General features: G+C 34.0%; 1 protein-coding gene across 2 annotated transcripts in view; it reads right to left on the reverse strand.

Annotated features, from left to right (window-relative positions):
* stip1 (stress-induced phosphoprotein 1) overlaps positions 1-14,442 on the reverse strand; it is a 16,881-nt gene extending 2,439 nt beyond the window's left edge. The window contains exons 1-11 of one of the 2 annotated variants that reach the window (NM_001007766.2): positions 14,397-14,442; positions 11,429-11,638; positions 10,539-10,680; positions 10,074-10,215; positions 9,248-9,413; positions 7,301-7,427; positions 5,045-5,147; positions 3,990-4,110; positions 3,045-3,141; positions 2,793-2,917; positions 2,336-2,372 (exon numbers count right to left, since the gene is read on the reverse strand). In NM_001007766.2, coding sequence (NP_001007767.1) covers positions 2,336-2,372; positions 2,793-2,917; positions 3,045-3,141; positions 3,990-4,110; positions 5,045-5,147; positions 7,301-7,427; positions 9,248-9,413; positions 10,074-10,215; positions 10,539-10,680; positions 11,429-11,638; positions 14,397-14,405 — 1,279 coding nt within the window. In that variant the 5' untranslated portion in view covers positions 14,406-14,442. Of the gene's footprint in view, positions 1-2,335; positions 2,373-2,792; positions 2,918-3,044; positions 3,142-3,989; positions 4,111-5,044; positions 5,148-7,300; positions 7,428-9,247; positions 9,414-10,073; positions 10,216-10,538; positions 10,681-11,428; positions 11,639-14,142 lie in introns of both variants that reach the window. The other variant, XM_073950308.1, reaches the window with a different exon arrangement.
* Positions 14,443-21,114: the final 6,672 nt, after the last annotated feature.

Raw genomic sequence — 21,114 nt, forward strand, 5'->3', positions numbered from 1 at the left:
GGGTAATGATGTCACAATCTCCTTTACACACTTGGAAAATGAATTGTACTTCACTGTTTTTCTCCCTTTTTCATTCTCACTCTTTCATTTTCTTTTGCTCTTATCCGCTCCCTTTCGTTCATTTTTTGCTTTTACTTTCTTTGTCTATCTTTTGCTTTCATTCCCTTTCATTTCATCCTCTACTTGTCTTTTGTTCATTCTTCCTCTTTCCCTTTATTCTTTCATTCGTTCGTTCTCTTGCTTACAATTTCTTTCGTTCACTTTCCCTTGTTTTATCTTTTTCTTTCATCTTATCTTTTGTCTTTCATTCTCTCGCTTTCACTTTTGTCTTTCATTCATTCATTTTCTCTTTCACTTTTATCCTCTCATCATCACTTTCGCTTTAGTTCTCTTTCGGTCTCTTTAGTCCGCTTTCTTTCATCCTCCGCTTTTATTCTCTTTCATCCTCTACTTGTCTTTTTCATTCATTCTTCCTCTTTATACTCTTTCATTCATTCACTTTCATTCTTTCACTTTCCCTTGTTTTGTATTTTTCGCTTTCAACCTCTCTTCCTGTCTTTCATTCTCTTTCATCCTTTCTTTATTCTTTCTCCTTTTGCTTTTATCTTTTTTGTCTTTCATTTAGTCATTCTTTTTCTTTCTCTTTCACTTTTATCCTCTTTCTGTCTTTCATTATCACTTTCACTTTTGTTCTCTTTTGCTTTCCATTTCATCCGCTTTCGCTCTGTTTCATCCTCCTTCCCTTTCATTATCTTCACTTTTTCACTCTCTATCGCTCTTTCATCTATTTTTTTCCCTTTCATCCTCCATCGCTTTCTTTCATCATCTTTTGCTTTTCATCCTCCTCTTTCCTTTTTTCGCTTTCACTATCACCATCTATCGCTTTCATACGCTCACTTTCTATCACTCTCTTTCGCTTTCATTATCTATTGCTCTTTCAACATTTTTCGCTTTCATACTTTTTTGCTTTCCATTTCATCTTCCTCTTTCCCTTTCCTCTTCTTCGCTTTTTCATGCTCTATTGCTCTTTCATCCTCTCGCGTTCTCCATCATATTTTGCTTTCCCTCTCATCCTCAATCACTTTCGATCTTTCATCCTCTTTCGCTTTCCCTTTCATCCTCAATCACTTCCGATCTTTCATCCTCTTTCGCTTTCCCTTTTATTCTCTATCACTATCGCTCTTTCATCCTCTTTTGCTTTCCCTTTCATCCTCTATCACTTTCGATCTTTCATCCTCTTTCTCTTTCATTCTCTATCACTATCGATCTTTCATCCTCTTTCGCTTTCCCTTTCATCCTCAATCACTTTCGATCTTTCATCCTCTTTCGCTTTCCCTTTCATCCTCTTTCCCTTTCCCTTTCATTCTCTATCACTTCCGATCTTTTATCCTCTTTACCTTTCATTCTCTATCACTTTCAATCTTTCATCCTCTTTCGCTTTCCCTTTCATTCTCTATCACTATCGATCTTTCATCCTCTTTCGCTTTCCCTTTCATCCTCAATCACTTTCGATCTTTCATCCTCTTTCTCTTTCATTCTCTATCACTATCGATCTTTCATCCTCTTTCGCTTTCCCTTTCATCCTCTTTCCCTTTCATTCTCTATCACTTCCGATCTTTTATCCTCTTTACCTTTCATCCTCAATCACTTTCGATCTTTCATCCTCTTTCGCTTTCCCTTTCATCCTCTATCACTATCGATCTTTCATCCTCTTTTGCTTTCCCTATCATCCTCAATCGCTTTCGATCTGTCATCCTCTTTCGCTTTCCCTTTTATTCTCCATCACTATCGCTCTTTCATCCTCTTTTGCTTTCCCTTTCATTCTCTATAACTTTCGATCTTTCATCCTCTTTTGCTTTCCCTTTCATTCTCTATAACTTTCGATCTTTCATCCTCTTTCTCTTTCATCCTCAATCACTTTCGATCTTTCATCCTCTTTCTCTTTCATCCTCAATCACTTTCAATCTTTCATCCTCTTTCGCTTTACCTTTCATCCCCTATCACTTTACTTTTCATTTTTTATTCTCTTTCATCCTCTTTTGCTTTCCCTTTCATCCTCTATCACTTTCATCCCCTTACACTTTCTTTGACTTTTTTCTCTTTCTGTCTTTCAAATGTTGTAATTTTTATACATGCAAATGTTTTGTATTTGTAATTGTTTTGGGATGTGGTAACAGGATGGAAATTGGGCTGTAAAATGTTTGCTGTGCTTACATGATTGTTATATATAGTGTGTAACCCATTTTATATGCAAACAGTAAAAAAAATTAAATAAATAAATAATAATGATATAAATTTTTACTTGAAGTATTATATTTATATTTAAATCACTTACTGAAGGTAGAGTCTAGGTTGATGCATTCCTCACAGTCCTGAAAAATGACCAAACATTGATGGTTAATAAATCACAAGACATTTTCAACAGTATTTTTTTTATCTACTGGAAAACATCTCACTATTTTTACAGGTTAAAATTATTAGCCCTCTTTAGAAATATATATTTTCAATAGGCTACAGAATAAATCAAAATAACTAAAATAACAAATAACTAAAAGTTAACCTTGTTATGTCTTTAAATTGCATTTTAAACTGAAAACTAGTATCGTACAAAAGAGCTAGTAAAACGTATTAGGTAAAATGTATCAGATCCAATTAAAACTATTAGGTTTAAAAATTATATATTAAAAAAAACATCTCAACATTAAACAGCATTTAGGATATATTTTTAAAAGAATTAACATTTCACAGGAGGGCTAATGATTCTGACTTCAACTGTATGTGTGTGATTGTACCTTGAGGGCCAGCTGGAACTCCAGCAGTTTGGTGTAGCAGGCGGCTCTGTTGCTGAAGAGTTTTGCATCGTATGGATTTCTCTTGATGGCCTCTGAGTAATGTTTCATGGCCAAGGGATAATCACCTATACAAGAGACACCAACACGACAGGTTTGTCACAATGTAGCCATTTCAAATAAAATCATATTAAACTGGAACATCCTGTGGGAGATAATATTCATGAGTAGGTTTGATTTGATTGATATACACACCCTTCTGGAAGGCGTCGTTGCCCTTGTTTTTTTCTTCCAGAGCCAGATCTGGATTGATATAGGCCACCTTCTCTTGTTCCTTCAAAATCTTTTCCGCCTGAAAGTAAAAAATAAGTTATGATAAAAACCCAAGATACAACTTCAAGAGTGAACAGAGCTTAGGGGAAAAAAGGAAAACAAAATGTAAATGTATACTGTTTTTCACACATACATTCAGTTCACACATACATACTAAAACAAAAGTTAATCTCGTACCCATTAATAAGAGTTTGAGAACATAGAGATATATTAATTTTGAGTTTAAGTCTCTTCCTTGGACTCTTCTTTTGCTCTCAGTACTACTATAAATAAGAAGGGGTGTAACTTCAACTGAAGGAGGGCACTAACAAAATCCTTTTTTGTTAGTCTAATGTTTAGGAATTTGCTCTGCACAGAAAATTAGCATCAGGAACTACAACATGTTTTTTTGTTTTGTTACAATTAATAAAATAATGATCAACATTTTCAGAATATATTCCTACATATTAATTTAGATGATTTTCATCTGCAATTGATATTCCAAAATAGTGATTCATCACACCGTTAATAATAGCTATTGACATCTTTAGGTTAGTTTGAAATTAAATTTGTTTGATCAGCAAATTTTGCCCTGCATTTTGTATCACCGCAGACCCTAAAATATATAGAACTGCAGAAAATAAAATTGAAACTGAAAGATTTCCCCTAATTTTGTGTTTCCCAACTTTTTAAAAAAAAGTGACACCCTTGTAAATGAGTACATGTTTGCTGTATTGCTACAGTATTACCCCAACTCAAAGTAATACAATGCTAATAATCATTTAAACAAAATCAAATCTCTTGTTTAATCGTTGCCATGTTAAAGTAAGATAAGACTGATCCAAAAGGAAAACAAATAAGTGGTGTTTTTGCAAAAATGAGAATGACCTCTTGGCACTTCTTGAGGACATCAGGTGTGCGATGCTCTGTCAGACTCTTATTAAAGAACTGGACGGCCTCTTTGTATTTCTCCTGCTTAAAGTATGAGTTGCCGATCCTGGCATATGCCCTGCAGAAAGACAGAGAGAGACATAAGAATAAAGATGCTGTAGAGCAAAACCAAATGCAGTTAGAGTCAAATGTGCAGCGCTAGTGTTGAAAATTGTATGGTCACACAAATATTTTTGCTTGTAAATGTATACACAGATGATATTAAACTAGCTCTTTTTACAGCTCATTGTAGTTGATTATATACTGCACATTTGTGGTGTAAATACTCTGGGGGCAGCTCCAGGTGGCATTCAATGATGCGCAGTGAATTTTGCTTAGGTTTCCAAGGTGGTCAGATTATTTTACATAATAGCATTTGACTCATTATGTTGTTGTACGTGTCTGCTGATTATCTAAAAAAAAAAAAAAAAAAAAAAAAAATAGAGATATATATATATATATAAATATATATATATAAATATATATATATATATATAAATATATATATATATATATATATATATATATATATATATATAAATATATAAATATATATATATATATATATATATATATATATATATATATATATATATATAAATATATATAAATATATATATATATATAAATATATATAAATATATATATATATAAATATATATAAATATATATATATATAAATATATATATATATATATATATATATATATATATATATATTTAAATATATATATATATATATATATATTTATTTATTTATTTATTTATTTATTTATAACCGTTTTAAGTGATGCCAAGTACCGCTCCTAGTAATGGAAGCACTGTAATAAATGTTTGTATGTTTTTTTTTAAATGGTGTTGTAATATGTATTATTTATGATTGTATGTAGTTATGTTTTTGGATATGGACCCAAGAGTCCGAAATAATAACAACAACAACAAGTTAACATTTTAAAATAGAAAAAAAACTTTGCCAATAGACCATAACCATCTAGTACAGAAAACAAACTTACTTGGCAATCTGTCTGTAATCTTCTCGGTTCTCTCTGCCCACATCAATGGCCTTCTCACAAAGCTCTCTGCACTTATCGAAATCTCCCTTTTCAAAATACACAGCTGATAGACAAAAAAAAAAAAAACAGAAACAATTAGCAACAAGTATCTACTTACAGGGAATCTTAGAATATTTACCATTGATCAAATTGAAGGATGTCAGATGATTTCTTTATCAGTGTTGTTTGTAGGGGTGTAACGGATGACCCCACAGTTCGGAACGCACGTGACCCACAGATTAATAACTTTACCTTAAAGGTTAATCCAACGTTTAAACAGTTGCAGAGAAATCACCTCCCGCATCATTCAAATCAAGCGTATGAAAGCATTTTGACTTGCCCGTAAAATATAACAATGACAAAAAAAAGTTGTGGTGGGACCTCAATGCTTTCTTAGGCTATTAATTAAAGGCGTTTTCTGTCACTGTATTGGTGTATTAACAAATTCAGTGTAAAGCTGCACAATTAAACATTAAAAGAGTAGGATCTCAATTCAAACCCACGTAATATGAACAATAAGTGATAATGATCTGCATATGTTTATTAATCCTTCTAATAAGCGTTGCAGTTAAATCTGCGTTTGATCGAGATTCAGTTTTTACACTTTTTTTTAGTTAGTTGTAAACAATTAAATAATACAGAAAACTGTGAAAACAGTTTATAGTTTAGATATAAAGACATGTTTATGGGAAAAGTTTTAATCCCCATTTAATGGACTTGACGCTGGTGAAAGCACTTACATTGTGTAACCAATAGGTGGCGACAAACAACCAAACTTATATCACTGAATAGGTTTTCAAAAATGATCCACCTATAATTAAACATGAGCTTTTATATGAGAATTGCTGAATCATTAATTGAAAATATGTGAAATGTTGAACAAGATGTTAGATTATATATATATATATATATATATATATATATATATATATATATATATATATATATATATATATATATATATATATATATATATATATATATATATATATATATATATATATAGCATTATCAGCAACAGATCATTTTCTGTTTTGAATATTTTCTTTTTCAGCTGGTTCTTTCTTGATTTTTATTTTTATTAAAATTACAGGTTATAGGTTCTGGTTGTTAAAATCAATGGTTTTTGCAGTATTTTATTGTATAAATGAAAAGCAAATGACATGTCTTCTTCCGTTTTTTCTGATCCGAAAAATTGTCCGTTCCGTGACTCAAAAACCGTAGTGTGATTCGAACCGTGAGATTTGTGATCCATTCCACCACTAGTTGTTTGTATGTTTTTTGTACATTGCATGATTATTAAAATCCACTTGAAATTAATTTGTTAGCTAACTTTGTTATTCTTAAAGTGAATAATTAATCCTTGCTAGTTAATCTATTGAAATAAAAATGTAGTTGCTGTGTTAATCTTCAATGAAATTCTGCTCATTCGCTTCCGTGATTGGAGTGAGAGTTCTTCTGTTGACTTTAACCTGCATTTCCATAGCAACTGCATATTAATACAAAAAAAAAAAACCTTTACCATTAGTTCGCTATGAGCGAATGATGAATGTGAATGAAAAAAAAGCCCCACCCCCAATGCCATATTCAGTCTTATTTGGAAGTGCCTCAACATACTGAAATAAGTCTCAGCAACTTCCAGTTCAAGCAGACTTCAAGAAACAGTTATGATTGCAAATTATACATTGATTACTTAGTACAAGTGTTGCCACGAACATAGCCAATGCTGCTGATATGGCTTTTAAACATATAAATAATTATCCACTTATAATTTGGGTGGATTTGTGAGAGCAGTTCAGGTGTTTTCCTCCTATATTAGACTTTAAATTAAACATGAACCACACATAAATCAATATGTGGAAGATCCATCTCAACCATTAACTAAATAAACTGTTAATAATCAGCTAACTAATAGTTTGAGCTTATAGTCTTATTTAATTGTTTGTTAATAGCACTTATTCTACTTTATGCAAGTGTGACCAAAGTTTGTACTATTTTAGATTAACAACTGACTTCTAATGTAAACTCTGAGAGCTACTCTAAGCTACAGCATAAACCATTATTTGTTAGGCCTTTTTTATTTTAGATTTGAGTTAAGATTTATTAGAAGAATATGACCAAAACCAATCATACGGCTAGACTTGAACCTCCAGCCTAGGAGCATTAGTGCATCCATCAGCACTCACGATACAGCTCTAATGCATGAATAAATCTTACCTGCTTGGTTTGACAGATAGGTCATGTTGGTGGGATCATGCTTTATAGCTTCTTCATAATGCTTCAGTGCAGTAGCAAAATCTTTCTTCTTGTATGCTGCGTTTCCCAGCTCCTTCTCCTTCAAGGCCTGGAGAAACAGACATGCTTTAATCAGACCGTTTCTGTCAGGTCACAATCAATTGCAGTGTTTCCGCTGCATGGCATGATTTGGCTTGGCAAGACTCACTTTTCCCACTGTAGTTCAGCTCTACATCAAAATGGCTGGGATTTATGTAGCTTTTTCTTTCACCCTTATGTACTGCTGGGGATGTTTTCATCCTCTCTGGGGTGATTTTGAGACTTAATTTGGTCACAACTTCCTCTGTTTTTCAGCAAATGAAATGATTTTTTGGTGACAAATCTTTTATTTTGGCATATTTTGGGAAAATGCTTGGGAAGTTTTCAAAAACTCAATACACTCTGGGCAAACTGACTATCCTTTCGTTAAGTTGGTGGCTGTTTTTGGCCCATTGATTTCCATTCTAAAGACATTTTTTGATTGCAAAGCCATGACAGCATATAATCATGCATTCTTAAGTGTTGGTGTTTTTCCCTATTAAAATGAGGTAAAATTTGAGATTTTTTTTGTTTTTTTACTGTACGCTTTATTGCATCACTTTTTAACTAGTTTTACACTTAAACGATAAAATTAAGCTTTTAAGACTTTTTAGATGGACTTAAGATAGACTAAGATTGTTTTAAAAAATAAAATAAAAAAATAAAAAAAGTGTTCAAACTTTTAAACATGCACTGATATTTAATTCGGTTAAATGTTATGTTTGCACTTGATCAGAAAATACTGACTTATTGTAATACTGAATTAAACTTGTGTTGTTATTATAGGTGGGCATATATATATATATATATATATATATATATATATATATATATATATATATATATATATATATATATAAATATATATATATATATATTTTTTTTTTTTTAATCTAGATTAATCTCGGAATTAATCTAGATTAGTCTAGATTAAAATGGCTCATTTGAATTCTGCCGAAGGCATTCAGAATGTTTGCTACCCAAATAATAAGTCTTTGAGAATGGGTTTCTCAAGCCAGGTGGCACATTAGACCAAGGGCTCATCTCCAGTTTTCAAAATGCATCACAAACTGCTTGAGAAACTGTTCTAATATGATAATTGGTGATGAAAATAAATTATGTTCAATAAAATGTACTTGTGTTTACTAAGGCCCAATCCCAATTCTTTTTTGTACCCCTACCCCTTCCCCTTGGCCCTTAAAACCGAGGGTGAAGGGGAAGGGCTTCAAAATGTACTTCTAAGAATTGAGACATTAATAGAGCACCTGCACACGTCATCATCTGTCATCGCGATCTCATGCTCTCATGCTTCAAGCTAAAGAGAATTGGGACACTCCTACCCCTTCACGAGAACATGCAAAAAGAGAGGTAGGGGTAAGAGGTAGGGCTAAGGGGTAGAATTGCGATTGAGTCTTAGATAGACTTCCTAGCTAAGACTGTTTAAAAAAAATAAATAAATAAAATAGTATGTTCAAACTAAAACCTTTACACATGCACTGATATTTAATTCTGTTAAATGTTGTGTTTGCACTTTATCAGAAAATACAGATTTATTTTAATACTAAATTAAACTTGTGTTGTTATCTTACCTGTCACTTTGGCTTGTTGTTTCTGTTTGTACTTTAACCCAAAATGGGAAAATTCAGTCCCATCAAACAGTTCAATATTATATTGAGAATGTGACACCCCTATCATATTACATTTTACTATTAGATGGCAAAAAAAAAAAAAATAAAAATCAAAAAAAAAAAATAAAATTACATATTGTACACTATGGAAAACCCCTTAAAAGAGAGCTGGACCAAGCAACAAAAAAACTAAACTAAATGATATGTGCTTTGGCAGCAGTACCATTCTCTTGTTCTCCGGCAGGTCTTCCTCTTTGGGAGGAGGAGGAGCGGTCTCTTTGGGTTTAGGGGGAGGTGGTGGGGTCGGTTCCTCTTCTTCATCCATGCCAGAAAGATCCAGTCCCAGCAGCACAGAGAGAGTGGTCATCACACGAGGATCCTGCAGCTTCCTATAATCATTCAAAATAAAACAACAATTGTGATGACTACACATTAAAACAAAGGGTCTTACGATACAGAAGGAATGCTGCTCACATTTATAGGAGAAATTGTTTTCTGCATTCTCAAGTAACAGAATAGCATAATATTTCCAATATGTGCGGTTAAAGGGAACACTCTGTGGGATAATACATCCCATAATGGACTGCACTCTACTTGACCTTCGATTTTAAATAGACTAAATTAAGCTATTTAAGACCTTTTCTCATTTAACTGGAATGTTAAAATGCATGAGCACAAAATAAATAAAACATTATATAAAAAAACAATTAAAGACAACATTACTCTGACTAACCTGGTAAATCTGTGCACACTGGGAGTCACATTTTAGTAATACATTTTTTTATTTACATTTTTAATATATAAATAAAGAATAATAACAATAGTTTTAGATATGTGAACATGTGTTGATGTCAATAGAAGCAATATTTTTGGTGCATTTAAACAAAACAGTTTTACCAAATGGTTATTCTCATTTATGCTGAGCACTTTTGTATAACTATATAAATGTCAAAATAAAATTGCATATATATTTTTACAGATTGGCTGTAGTCCAATATAAAAGGATGAAAATAGAAAGCAAGCACCAGAACAGCACACAGAACACCTACGTGCCGAGCTCTGAGGGTTTGTTCCTGAGCTGCTCCAGCAGCTCCCTGTAGCTGGGGTCAGACAGCAGCGCTCGGGTCCGAGAGTCGCCTTCCAGCTTCTCATACAGGTTGGGAATGGAAAATGGGTTCATCATCTTCTTTTCTATAAACAACATGGCAATAATCATCACAGTGAATCTCTGATTAAACGCTTTGTTTATTATCACTCTCCTCTACACAAAAAATAAATAAACAAAGAAAGGAGTGCAGAGAGCTATAAAAAACAACAACATTTGTGCAGGTGGGTAGTAGGTGAGTTGGAGAAAAACAGTCTGTGAAGCACACTATACACTGACAGTGAAGATTTAAATTTAAAAAAACAAAAACATTTGTAGGGTGTTAAACATACTGATATAACTATATAATTATAAATTTAAGACTGAACGCAACATCAAAAACTGTAGTCAAAACAATGACTTTTTTTACCTGCTAACCGTGCTTCCATGTTTTGAAGTCCCTCCTTGAGCTGCTGATTGGACGGCTCCTGACGTAACCCCTCCTGATAGGTTGCTTTGGCATCTTCTAGTCGCCCAAGAAACTCTAAAGCAGCAGCTTTTCTTGAGTAACCCTTAAAGGAATAATGAAGATTATGGCTCAGGAAACAAAGATAGCTGTTTTGTCTATTCTTGCAATATATATATATATATAAGGAAATAGCAGATTAGCACTGGGGGACTTGAACATTAAAAAGAGTAAGAAGGGGCTCCTATAAGACTTTTAATGCAGACCCGGAGAGTGAATAAACAAAATTCAAGAACTCATGCTTTTTTTGGTTGTTGTTTGTTTACTTTATGAATCACAATAATGTTTTGTTATTTTGAATACACACAGAAGTCTTACTGCTGTTATCCCAAAATACAAATCAACCCCAGTTAAAGTGTCACATAAACAGATGCTATAAATCCAGAAATTTCTAAATGTGTCAGGCATAGTTGATATCTGCTATCATTCACCATCTGATGTGATACGTTGTATTAACTCTAATCTGTAGGCTAGAACTTTAATCTTCATTTGGAACCCCTTCTTTCATTCCGATTATGTCCTTCAAATTTATTTGATTTTCCTGTCTGGATTCAACACATATTTTCCAGAAAATATTAATTTTCCCATAGTCCTTGTCCTTACATTTTCTTGTTTACAATTTTTTTTTCTTTTTTTAATAATAGCTAGTAAGCTCCATTTAAAAAAAAGAAATTGACAATGGAAGGGCATAAGTCTTTGCCAAGTGTCAATTTGACCACATTTTGGAAATCAGCTGACTGTAACAGAGGAGATATCAGGAAAAGAGAGACAATAGCAGCAATTACAAACCCCACCTTGCCCCAGTCTGGCTTGATCTTTATAGTTTGGCAGGCATCTTTCAGGGCATTGTCGTAATCACCCTTCTTGGCATAAGCTGCAGATCGGTTACTGAAGAGGACATGATTGGAGGGGTCTAAGGTCAGAGCCTCTGTGTAGCACCGAATCGCCTCTTCAAGGTTTCCTGCGCTCAGCGCCTTGTTTCCTTGATCCTTCAGTTGCGATACCTATGGAGAAAGAGAGATTCAAAAACACACACATTTCATTTTTGTCAAGAGAAAACTGGAAGTTGCTGAGACTAGGCCAATAATCAACTTGTGGACTTAAAACACAAACAGTGCATCCGGAAAGTATTCATAGCGCTTCACTTTTTCCACATTATTTATGTTATAGTCTTATTCGAAAATGGACTAAATTCATTTATTTTCTTATAATTCTACACAAAATAGCCTATAACAACAATGTGAAAAAAAAGCTTTTGGAAAATGTTGCAAAATTATTAAAAATAAAAAAACCTGAAAAAAAAAAATCACATGTACACAAGTATTCACAGCCTTTACTGTCAAGCTCTAAAATCCACTGATCATTCTTGATGTTTAGGCAGTGGTCAATTCAGTTTATTGGACATGATTTGAAAAGGCATACACCCGTCTATACAAGGTCCCAGTGTTGACAGTGCATGTCAAAGCACAAACCAAGCATGAAGACAAAGGTATTGTCTGTCCGAGACAGGATTGCCGAGGCACAAGGCTGGGGAAGGTTACAGAAAAATTTCTGCTGCTCTGCAAGTTCCAATGAGCACAGCGGGCTATATCATCTGTAAGTGGAAGATGTTTAGAACCACCAGGACTAGAGCTGGCCGGCCATTTAAGCTAAGTGATCAGAGGAGAAGAAGAGGTGATCGATAACCGGATGGTCACTCAGTCTGAGCTCCAGCATTTTTTTTTTGTGGAGAGAGGAGAACCCTACAGAAGGACAACTATCTGTGCAGCACTTTAATGTAATATAGTTTGGTATATTATTTACCTTCAGCTAGGCATGGGCCGATATAAGATTCTGGCAGTATAATAACCTTGGATAAAAATATCACCTTTTCACGATATTTTGATTACTGCTCTAAAATATATTCTTTTTAAATGTCTGGATAAAAAAAGGAAAAACTTTTTTCTCTTTTGAACACTATATATTCTATTTTGAGAATCTTTTAAAATATTTTGGAACAGTAAACGTGTCAGGCTTAACAAATCATTGACTTCTGCTGTCTTCATTTGTTTCAAAAACAGATTTTTTTTTACAATTTAAAATTTCGGCTGGAGATACTGCACTCAGACATATAGCTACACGAGCTGTCACTGGGGTGGTACCTTTGGTACCTCAAAAGTTTATTTATTTATTTATTTATATATTTATTTATATATATATATATATATATATATATATATATATATATATATATATATATATATAAATAAAAGTACCTAAATATTTTAAGAGGAACACTTTTGTACTTTTAAGGTACTAATATGTACCCTTGAAGTATTAATATGAACCTTTTAGGTACTAATTAAAAAAGGTACTACACCAGTGACAGCTCGCATACCTTTTTTCTTAGAATGTGTCGTCCTAAAAAAAAACAAAAAATAATTAAGTAAAAAAATCTTACACATAACTTATGAACGGTATTGAAGAACATGTTGACGGTTTTAAAACCTTAGCTTTTACAAACATGGTATACCTTGAAAATGGTAATCGTCCCATGCATACCTTCGGCCCACAGCTCTTAATGATATTTGGTTTTTGGCCCTTCATACGAAAAAGTTTGGGCACCTCTGCTCTAGAGACTTCATTTTTTAAAATCTTGTAAAAAGGGCCGTAATAAGTGCTCTTTAACTACTAGATCATTTATTTGTTTTTCCTTTTAGGTGATTAAGCTTTGTTTGACTGACAACTGGTGTTAAACAGGATTTCTTGAAAATAGTGAACTGCTGGAATAGAAAGCAGCATCTGCTGTGGAGACCAGAAATAATCGTCACTGACAGCTGATGTCCCATAGAGTCACAGCTTGCATTCAAACACATGCACTTTTAAGAAACACACATTACTGCTTATGAAATCAAAGCTCAATAGATGTTGTTAAATGACTTAATAACGATCCATGATAACTGTAAAATCACACTGAAAAGAAAAATGTGAAAACATACAGTATAAAGAGGACGTTTGCGTACTATCCTAAGCTATAAATGTACAATAAACCTTTTAATGCAGTTGCACATAATATTAACTGAATAGACCATTTCAATGTGGTCATGTCATTGGCCCATGAACATTTCCTGCTTGTTATCAAACTATTTCATAACTCTAACTAGAGATAATTCAATCATAACTTCATGTTAAAACAGATATCATAACATAATTTATCAGTATGTGGCTCTTTTTTGGATACTCAAAAGCTATAGTAATTAAAACATGCAAAACAGGAAATACGTCGGAACCATTGTTTTCGTTTACATCCCTCAAAATGGTCTAAAGAAAAAAGATAACAAATGCATCAGCTTAGTTTTGAACAGCAAGACTGGCTTGAATGAAATGATGTTCAGCCATTCACACACACACACAGAAGTCTCTAGACCTGACATGAGCTTATGCTAACTTGCTAACTGATGGGAGGTGACCGAGCAGTCGTATAAACACTTAATTCACAAACATCAACATCTGTACAAATAATGCTCACCATCTTCAAGATAACTGTTGCAGAAGAATCGTTCGCACAGATTGCAGGTTAAAGCACAGCGTGTCAGACTCAAATGCTAACGCGTTGTTAGCAAACTAGCTCTTACTATCATTGATACGGTTTAAAACGAGCTACAATGCGTCTGCCTATAAAACGAGCAAATATGAAACACTCTTTGAATAGGTTTCATAGGTAATGCACGAAAACTATTTTTCAGAATGTTTAAAATAAGCTGTTCAATACAAGTTACTTACTTTCTCCATAGCGTGGGGATGATGTTCCAGAATCTACCAAGACACTAGCGAAGCCCCGCCTCTCTGCCTATTATCAATGTTGCAGAGAGATGGGTTGCCAGTTGTTGAATTATTACCTCATGAAAAGTAAAGTTTTTGACTAGTGAAGTTTGACGTTCTGAAATAATTTAAACAGATTAACATTCTTACAAACACGTCCTTACCCTGTTTATAATTAAACTAAGTAATTAATCACTAATACAATATAATATCTTTAATAATGAATCAAACTGTGAATCAAAGTCTCCAGAAAATTCTAGAAAATGAAATTTTGAATCGATGCGTTGCGCATGGCAACCCGGCTAAAAGTGACATACGAGTGGAAGGACTGAAAAGTGTTACGTTACATTTGTCAACAGAAGAAGCAGCGCTCTCGTCACTGATTGGATCAGCCGTTTATTATTGGTGAAACGAGAGCTAAAGTTGTTGAGAAAAGTAATGCTGAATGTTCCAGAGCTTTGCAAGAATTCTTAGCGCTACAAACTTTCCAGGACCTGTAAAGAGAGCTTATATTTTGTCACGTTATGATAGGAAAATTATTTATGATATTATTAAAAAAATCCTTTCATATCCTGTTAATCCTAAATGTAAAGAAGTGCACTTTAAAATTATGAATCACATTTATCCTGCAAAAGAATTTCTACGGTTAAAATTTAATATTGGTGACTCAAATTTACGCCAGTTTTGTAATGTAGATACAGAAACAACAGAATGTTTTTCCAATGTGATGAGGTTAAAAGATTTTGGGATGAAGTTTTAGTTTGGATAAAACAGAAAATATCTATGAGATTGTCTTCTCATGGGAAATTATTAAAGTTGGCCTAATACTTAAGTATAAAGAGATATCTTATATAATAAATAATTTGATGTTATTATTAAAATTCCATATTCATACATGCATTTTTTTATTCCCCCAAGACTAGTGGTGTTTAAAGAAGAATTTGTTATGTATTTAAAGACATTAAGAGAGATGAAAAGCCAAAAAGCAAGATATTTATATTCATCATTGGATGATTTTGGTTTCATATTTTAAGAACTTTAACTCCCCTGCTACTTAATTTTCTTTAGCATTTTTTTGTTTGTTAATTTTTGTTATTTTATTTATTTATATATGTCGTATCATTAAAGAGGATGGAAAGATTGTGAATGTATGCAATTTGATTGTTATCTCAGTCTTTTATGTAACTCTAAAAAGTATTAATGCCTTTCTGTTACTGTTCAAGCATTGTTAATAAAAAAAATAAAATTAAAATTCTGTGCGCTGCTAAATGACAGGTTATTTTTCCAATAACCTGATTTACAAGCAGTTTTATAAAGGAAAAACATTTTTTAAAGTTTGTAAATGTTTGACGTTTACATACACCATTTCTTTCCAATATTTTCTGTATGTATTCCTGTAAAATCACGAGAGTTTGCCAGTGATGGACAATTTCCAGTGGAGCTATTGCAATTTAAAAAAAAAAAACTCTCTTGATTCTGTACTCCTGTTCACTTCTTTGATTAATGCTTGTGAAACAGTGATAGGAAAAAATTGTTTCATGCTTTCTCTCAGAAATAGATTCGGCATCTTTATTCCTCATGTCAAATTTGACTGGAATAATTTATTTCATGATATTCTTAAGGAGATTGTGTGGTCTTTACCCAAAAAATTTTAATCAAAAATAAGGTTAAAAAGGTTTCCTTCCTCTCCCGCAGTCTCATTTCTTTCGCTATCTGCGAATTAGGAACTATGTAAAGGAAAACAATTTATAAATAAACCAGAAAGTCATATTATTCAGAATCTTCTATCCTAGACATCTGATATCAAGCTTTGTTTGTGTTTTTGAAGCTTCAATATGCACTATGCGCAGGCCTTTGATAATGTCTGTGCGGGCCCCCGAAATTTATGGGCCCTTAGAATCGTCCTCACTCCCCCCTTCCCACATTACATGTTTAGTATTATTATTAATAATAATAATAACGACAGTAATAATAATATCTGGCTTCAAGGACTGTTTTAAAATTGTAAAACTTAAAAAATTATGACTATCTGGTGTTCAGGATAATAACAATACTACTACTACTACTACTACTACTAATAATAATAATAATAATTATTATTATTATTATTATTATAAGTATTATTATTATTATCATTATCATTATTATTATCAGCATTATTGTTATTATTAAAACAACAACAATAAAAATACTAGTAATTGTTATTATTATTATTATTACCAATTATGAATGTACATCTAATGCTCATCTAAATACCTGTTTATGGAAAAAATGTTCCCCAGATGGCCTGTACACGTGGCCGGTATGACTGAGATTTGTCTGGACAGACTAAGCGTGGCATATTGTGTTGCCCAATCCAAAATCCTATTCGGGCAGCAGTACAAATGTGATTGTGTAAGGCAATTATAATATGCAAAGGAGAACATTACGGCTACAGAAACATGTTTACATTAGAAAATATGATTATTAAAGGTGATCAATTTAAATTTGATTTGATGTAAGAATTTACTTGAGTAAAGGTGTAACATTTCCACTTACATTTTTTACATCAGTTTTAAGTTTGCAAAAGGGTAAATGACAGATGTCAATGCACTGCTTGAGCACACCAATAAAATATAATGCAAATGCAAGACTTAACAAGGAATAGAAGAATCACAGGGGCTTATATAAGGCTTCTAAAACACAAGTGAGAATAATCAGAACAAATATAGTACATATATGAACTTCAATGTCGTGTACACTCATCGGCCACTTTATTAGGTACACCTGTCCAACTGCTCATTAAGGCAAATTTCTAATCAGCCCATCACATGGCATCAACTCAATGCATTTAGGCATGTAGACAAGGTCAAGACGATCTGCTGCAGTGCAAACCGAGCATCAGAATGGGGAAGAAAGGTGATTTAAGTGACTTTGAACGTGGCATGGTTGTTGGTGTCTGACGGGCTGGTCTGAGTATTTCAGAAACTGCTGATCTACAGGAATTTCCACGCACAACCATCTCTAGGGTTTACAGAGAATGGTCCGAAAAAGAAAAAAGATCCAGTGAGCAGCAGTTCTGTGGGCGCAAATGCCATGTTGATGCTAGGTCAGAGGAGAATGGCCAGACTGGTTCAAGCTGATAGAAAGACAACATTAACTCAAATAACCATTTGTTACAACCGAGATATGCAAAAGAGCATCTCTGAATGCTGATGAGTCTCAATTTCTGCTGAAAATTCGGATGGGGTCAGAATTTGGCATGAACAACATTAAAGCATGGATCCATCCTGCCTTGTAACAATGCTTTAGGCTGGTGGGGGTGGTGTAATAGTGTGGGGGATATTTTCTTGGCTCACTTTGGGCCCCTTTTGAGCATCGTACCAATTGAGCATCGTGTCAGTACCACAGCCTACCTGAGTATTGTTGCTGACCATGTCCATGGACCATATCAAGTCAATATGGACCGAAATCTCTGAGGAATATTTCCAGTACTTTGTTAAATCTATGCCATGAAGGATTGAGGCAGTTCTGATCACAAAAGTGGGTCCAACCTGGTACTAGTAAGGTGTACCTAATAAAGTGGCCGGTGAGTGTATGCAATTTGTATTGCCATATCTCATATGGGTTCCTGTGATACAGGAACTACAGTGATACAGGTACAGTGTTGGCACATTTTGCATGTTGTACTCAGACCATAATTTAGGTATGACTGATCTGCATTGCATTGGCGTTATTGATTTTTACTGGACAAACTAAAAAATAATTTGAATTTTAGTATTTCCCTTTCTTTTTCTATGGGTGTCCAATTTTTTAGGAAAGAGACAAGGTATAGTCTACTTAAGCGGATGAGGACTTAACATTGTTGAATTGATCCTTACAAAAATTAGTGAAACATCAACAGCTACAACACAAAACTTATGTGGTAATTGTATAGTAGGCCTAGCTGTTTTTGGGACATTTTACCACAGGATTCTGTGTTATACAGTATGTAATATTCCTAAAGAATGATTGTGGTCGTGTGTGGTATTACTTTTGTTTACCTCAGGATTCTGCTGTACAGTGCTGTGTAATACACCTGCAGTATTCTTGTGGTAATGTGTGGTATTGTATTACTTTAATATTTTTGTAGTATTAACCACAGGATTGTGTTGTACGGTGTGTAATACTCCTGTAGTTTTCTTGTGGTAGTGTTTGGTATCGCTTTCAAATTTCTTATGGTGTATTTTTGTCTTATCTCTGAACTGCTTAGAGAAAGGGAAATGTTCTTTAAAAATCTAAATAAAATGACTTTTGCCCAAAAATGTACTTAGTGAAGCTTAAGGGTTAAAGCTGTAACAGAAACATTTAAAGCTGCGGTACTCTTCACAGGCAGTGATCTCAACCGACTGCAGCATCTTGTTAAGGGCAGCGGTGCATTGTAACATCTGCTTCAGTCAACACGATTAGCATGCTAGCTGGCCTGGCTCACAACCTCACACTGTAGCTACAAACTGTATGAATAATTGAATAACTGGATGAATAATTATTCTGTCTCTCTGTTGTCATTATTCATTTAATATCGGTAGATGTTTTGGTGGTATGTCATTTTCAAAAGATGCGTTATAAGTGCATTATAATGAAAAAAATATTCATCACTGGCTGAGCTGTCACGAATAGATTTCTTATCATTTCATAATATTTGAGGCTGCGGTTACAAGTATCTTACAGCAGATGGCAGTCACGTCATTCATAAACAAGAAAATAAGGTCTGGGTTTTACCCATTGGTTTTACCTTTTGTGCTTGTGTGTGCTTGCATGTGCGCGCGCGTTTGTGTGTGTGTGTTTGTGTTTGTGTACGCGCGGGTGTGTGCGTCAATACAGCCCCCATCAATTTGCTGTAACCCATGTTACGTATTTTGTATTGACAGTGAAAATTATATAAGTTTCGTCTTGTGTATACACATGCTGATGATAACCAACTACTGAGTGTATCATGGAAGTAGCCTACTGTGGGATTTTTATACTAAATAATACCATGGTATATAAATACAGCAATCACAGATTTGTCCCATTATGGGCCACCAGTTTCTTCTGGAAGCGAATTTTGATTGTTCCACTTATTTCATGGGTTTGTTAGGAAATGGGGTTAAATTGTCATCAAACTTGTGATATTCTTTTTTTTTTTTTTTTTTTAAACTCCATTTGTATATATACACATATCAGTGCATCTGGAAAGTATTCATAGCGCTTCACTTTTTCACATTTCGTTATGTTACAGCCTTATTCTAAAATTTATTAAATTAATTTATCTCCTCAAAATTTTACAGACAATAAACCATAATTACAATGTGAAAAAAATATTTTTTAAAAAATGTAGCAAGTTTATTAAATTCATTAAACAGGTACGTTCTGTTTCCACTGATCATTCTTGAGATGGTTCAGCAGCTGAATTGAAGTTCACCTGTGGTCAAATCAGTTGATTGGAAATTATTTGAAAAGGCATTCCCCTGTCTACATAAGGTCCCAGGGTTGAGAGTGCATGTCTAAGCACAAACCAAGCATGAAGACAAAGGAATTGTCTTTAAACCTCTGAGATAGGATTGTTTCAAGGCACAAGGCTGAGGAAGGTTACAGAAACATTTCTGCTGCTTCCATAACTCGAAGATGTTTGGAACCACCAGGACTCTTCCTAGAGCTTGCCGGCCATCTAAGCTGAGTGGCCTTAGTCAGAGAGGTGATCAATAACCTGATGGTCACTCTGTCTGAGCTCCAGCGTTCTTCTGTGGAGAGAGGAGAACCTTACAGAAGGACAACCATCTGTGCAGCAGCCCACCAATCAGGCCTGTATGGTAGAGTGGTCAGACGGAAGCCACTCCCTGCCTGGAATTTGCCAAAAGGCATCTGAAGGACTCTCAAACTGTAAGAAACAAAATTTTGTGCTCTGATGAGACTAAAATTGAACACATTGGAGTGAATGCTAGGCGTTATATTTGGAGAAAACCAGGCACCGCTCATCACCAGGCTAATACCATCCTTACAGGAAAGCATAGTGGTACGCAGCATCTTGCTGTGGGGATGTTGTTCAGCAGCAGGAACTGGAAGACTAGTCAGGATAGAGGGAAAGATGAATGAAAACCTGCTTCAGTGTGCTCTTGACCTCAGACTGGGGCGACGGTTCATCATCAATGACCCAAAGCACACCGCCAAAATATCAATGGAGTGGCTTTACAACAACTCAGAGAATGTCCTTGAGTGGCCCAGCCAGAGCCCAGACCTAAATCCTATTGAACATTTCTGGAGAGATCTGAAAATGGCTGTACACCGTCGCTTCACATCCAACCCGATAGAGCTTGAAAGGTACTGCAAAGAGAAATAGGCAAAAATTCCCAAAGACAGGTGTGCCAAGCTTGTGGCATCATATTCAAAAAGACTTGAGGCTGTATTGAGCAAAGGCTGTGAATACTGATGTACTTATATGATTTTCAGGTTTTTTATTTTTAATACATTTGCAACAATTTCAGAAAAATCTTTTTCACATTGTCATTATGGGGTATTGTGTGTAGAACTTTGAGCAAATAAATTAATTTAGTCCACTTTGGAATAAGGCTGTAACAAAAAAAATGTGGAATATATATACATACAATACAATATATACATACAATATAAGCCCCCTTAGGCATTTTTTCTAGATTTATATATATATATATATATATATATA

Source organism: Danio rerio, chromosome 5, assembly GCF_049306965.1.
Source record: "Danio rerio strain Tuebingen ecotype United States chromosome 5, GRCz12tu, whole genome shotgun sequence".
Taxonomy (NCBI): Eukaryota; Metazoa; Chordata; class Actinopteri; order Cypriniformes; family Danionidae; genus Danio; species Danio rerio.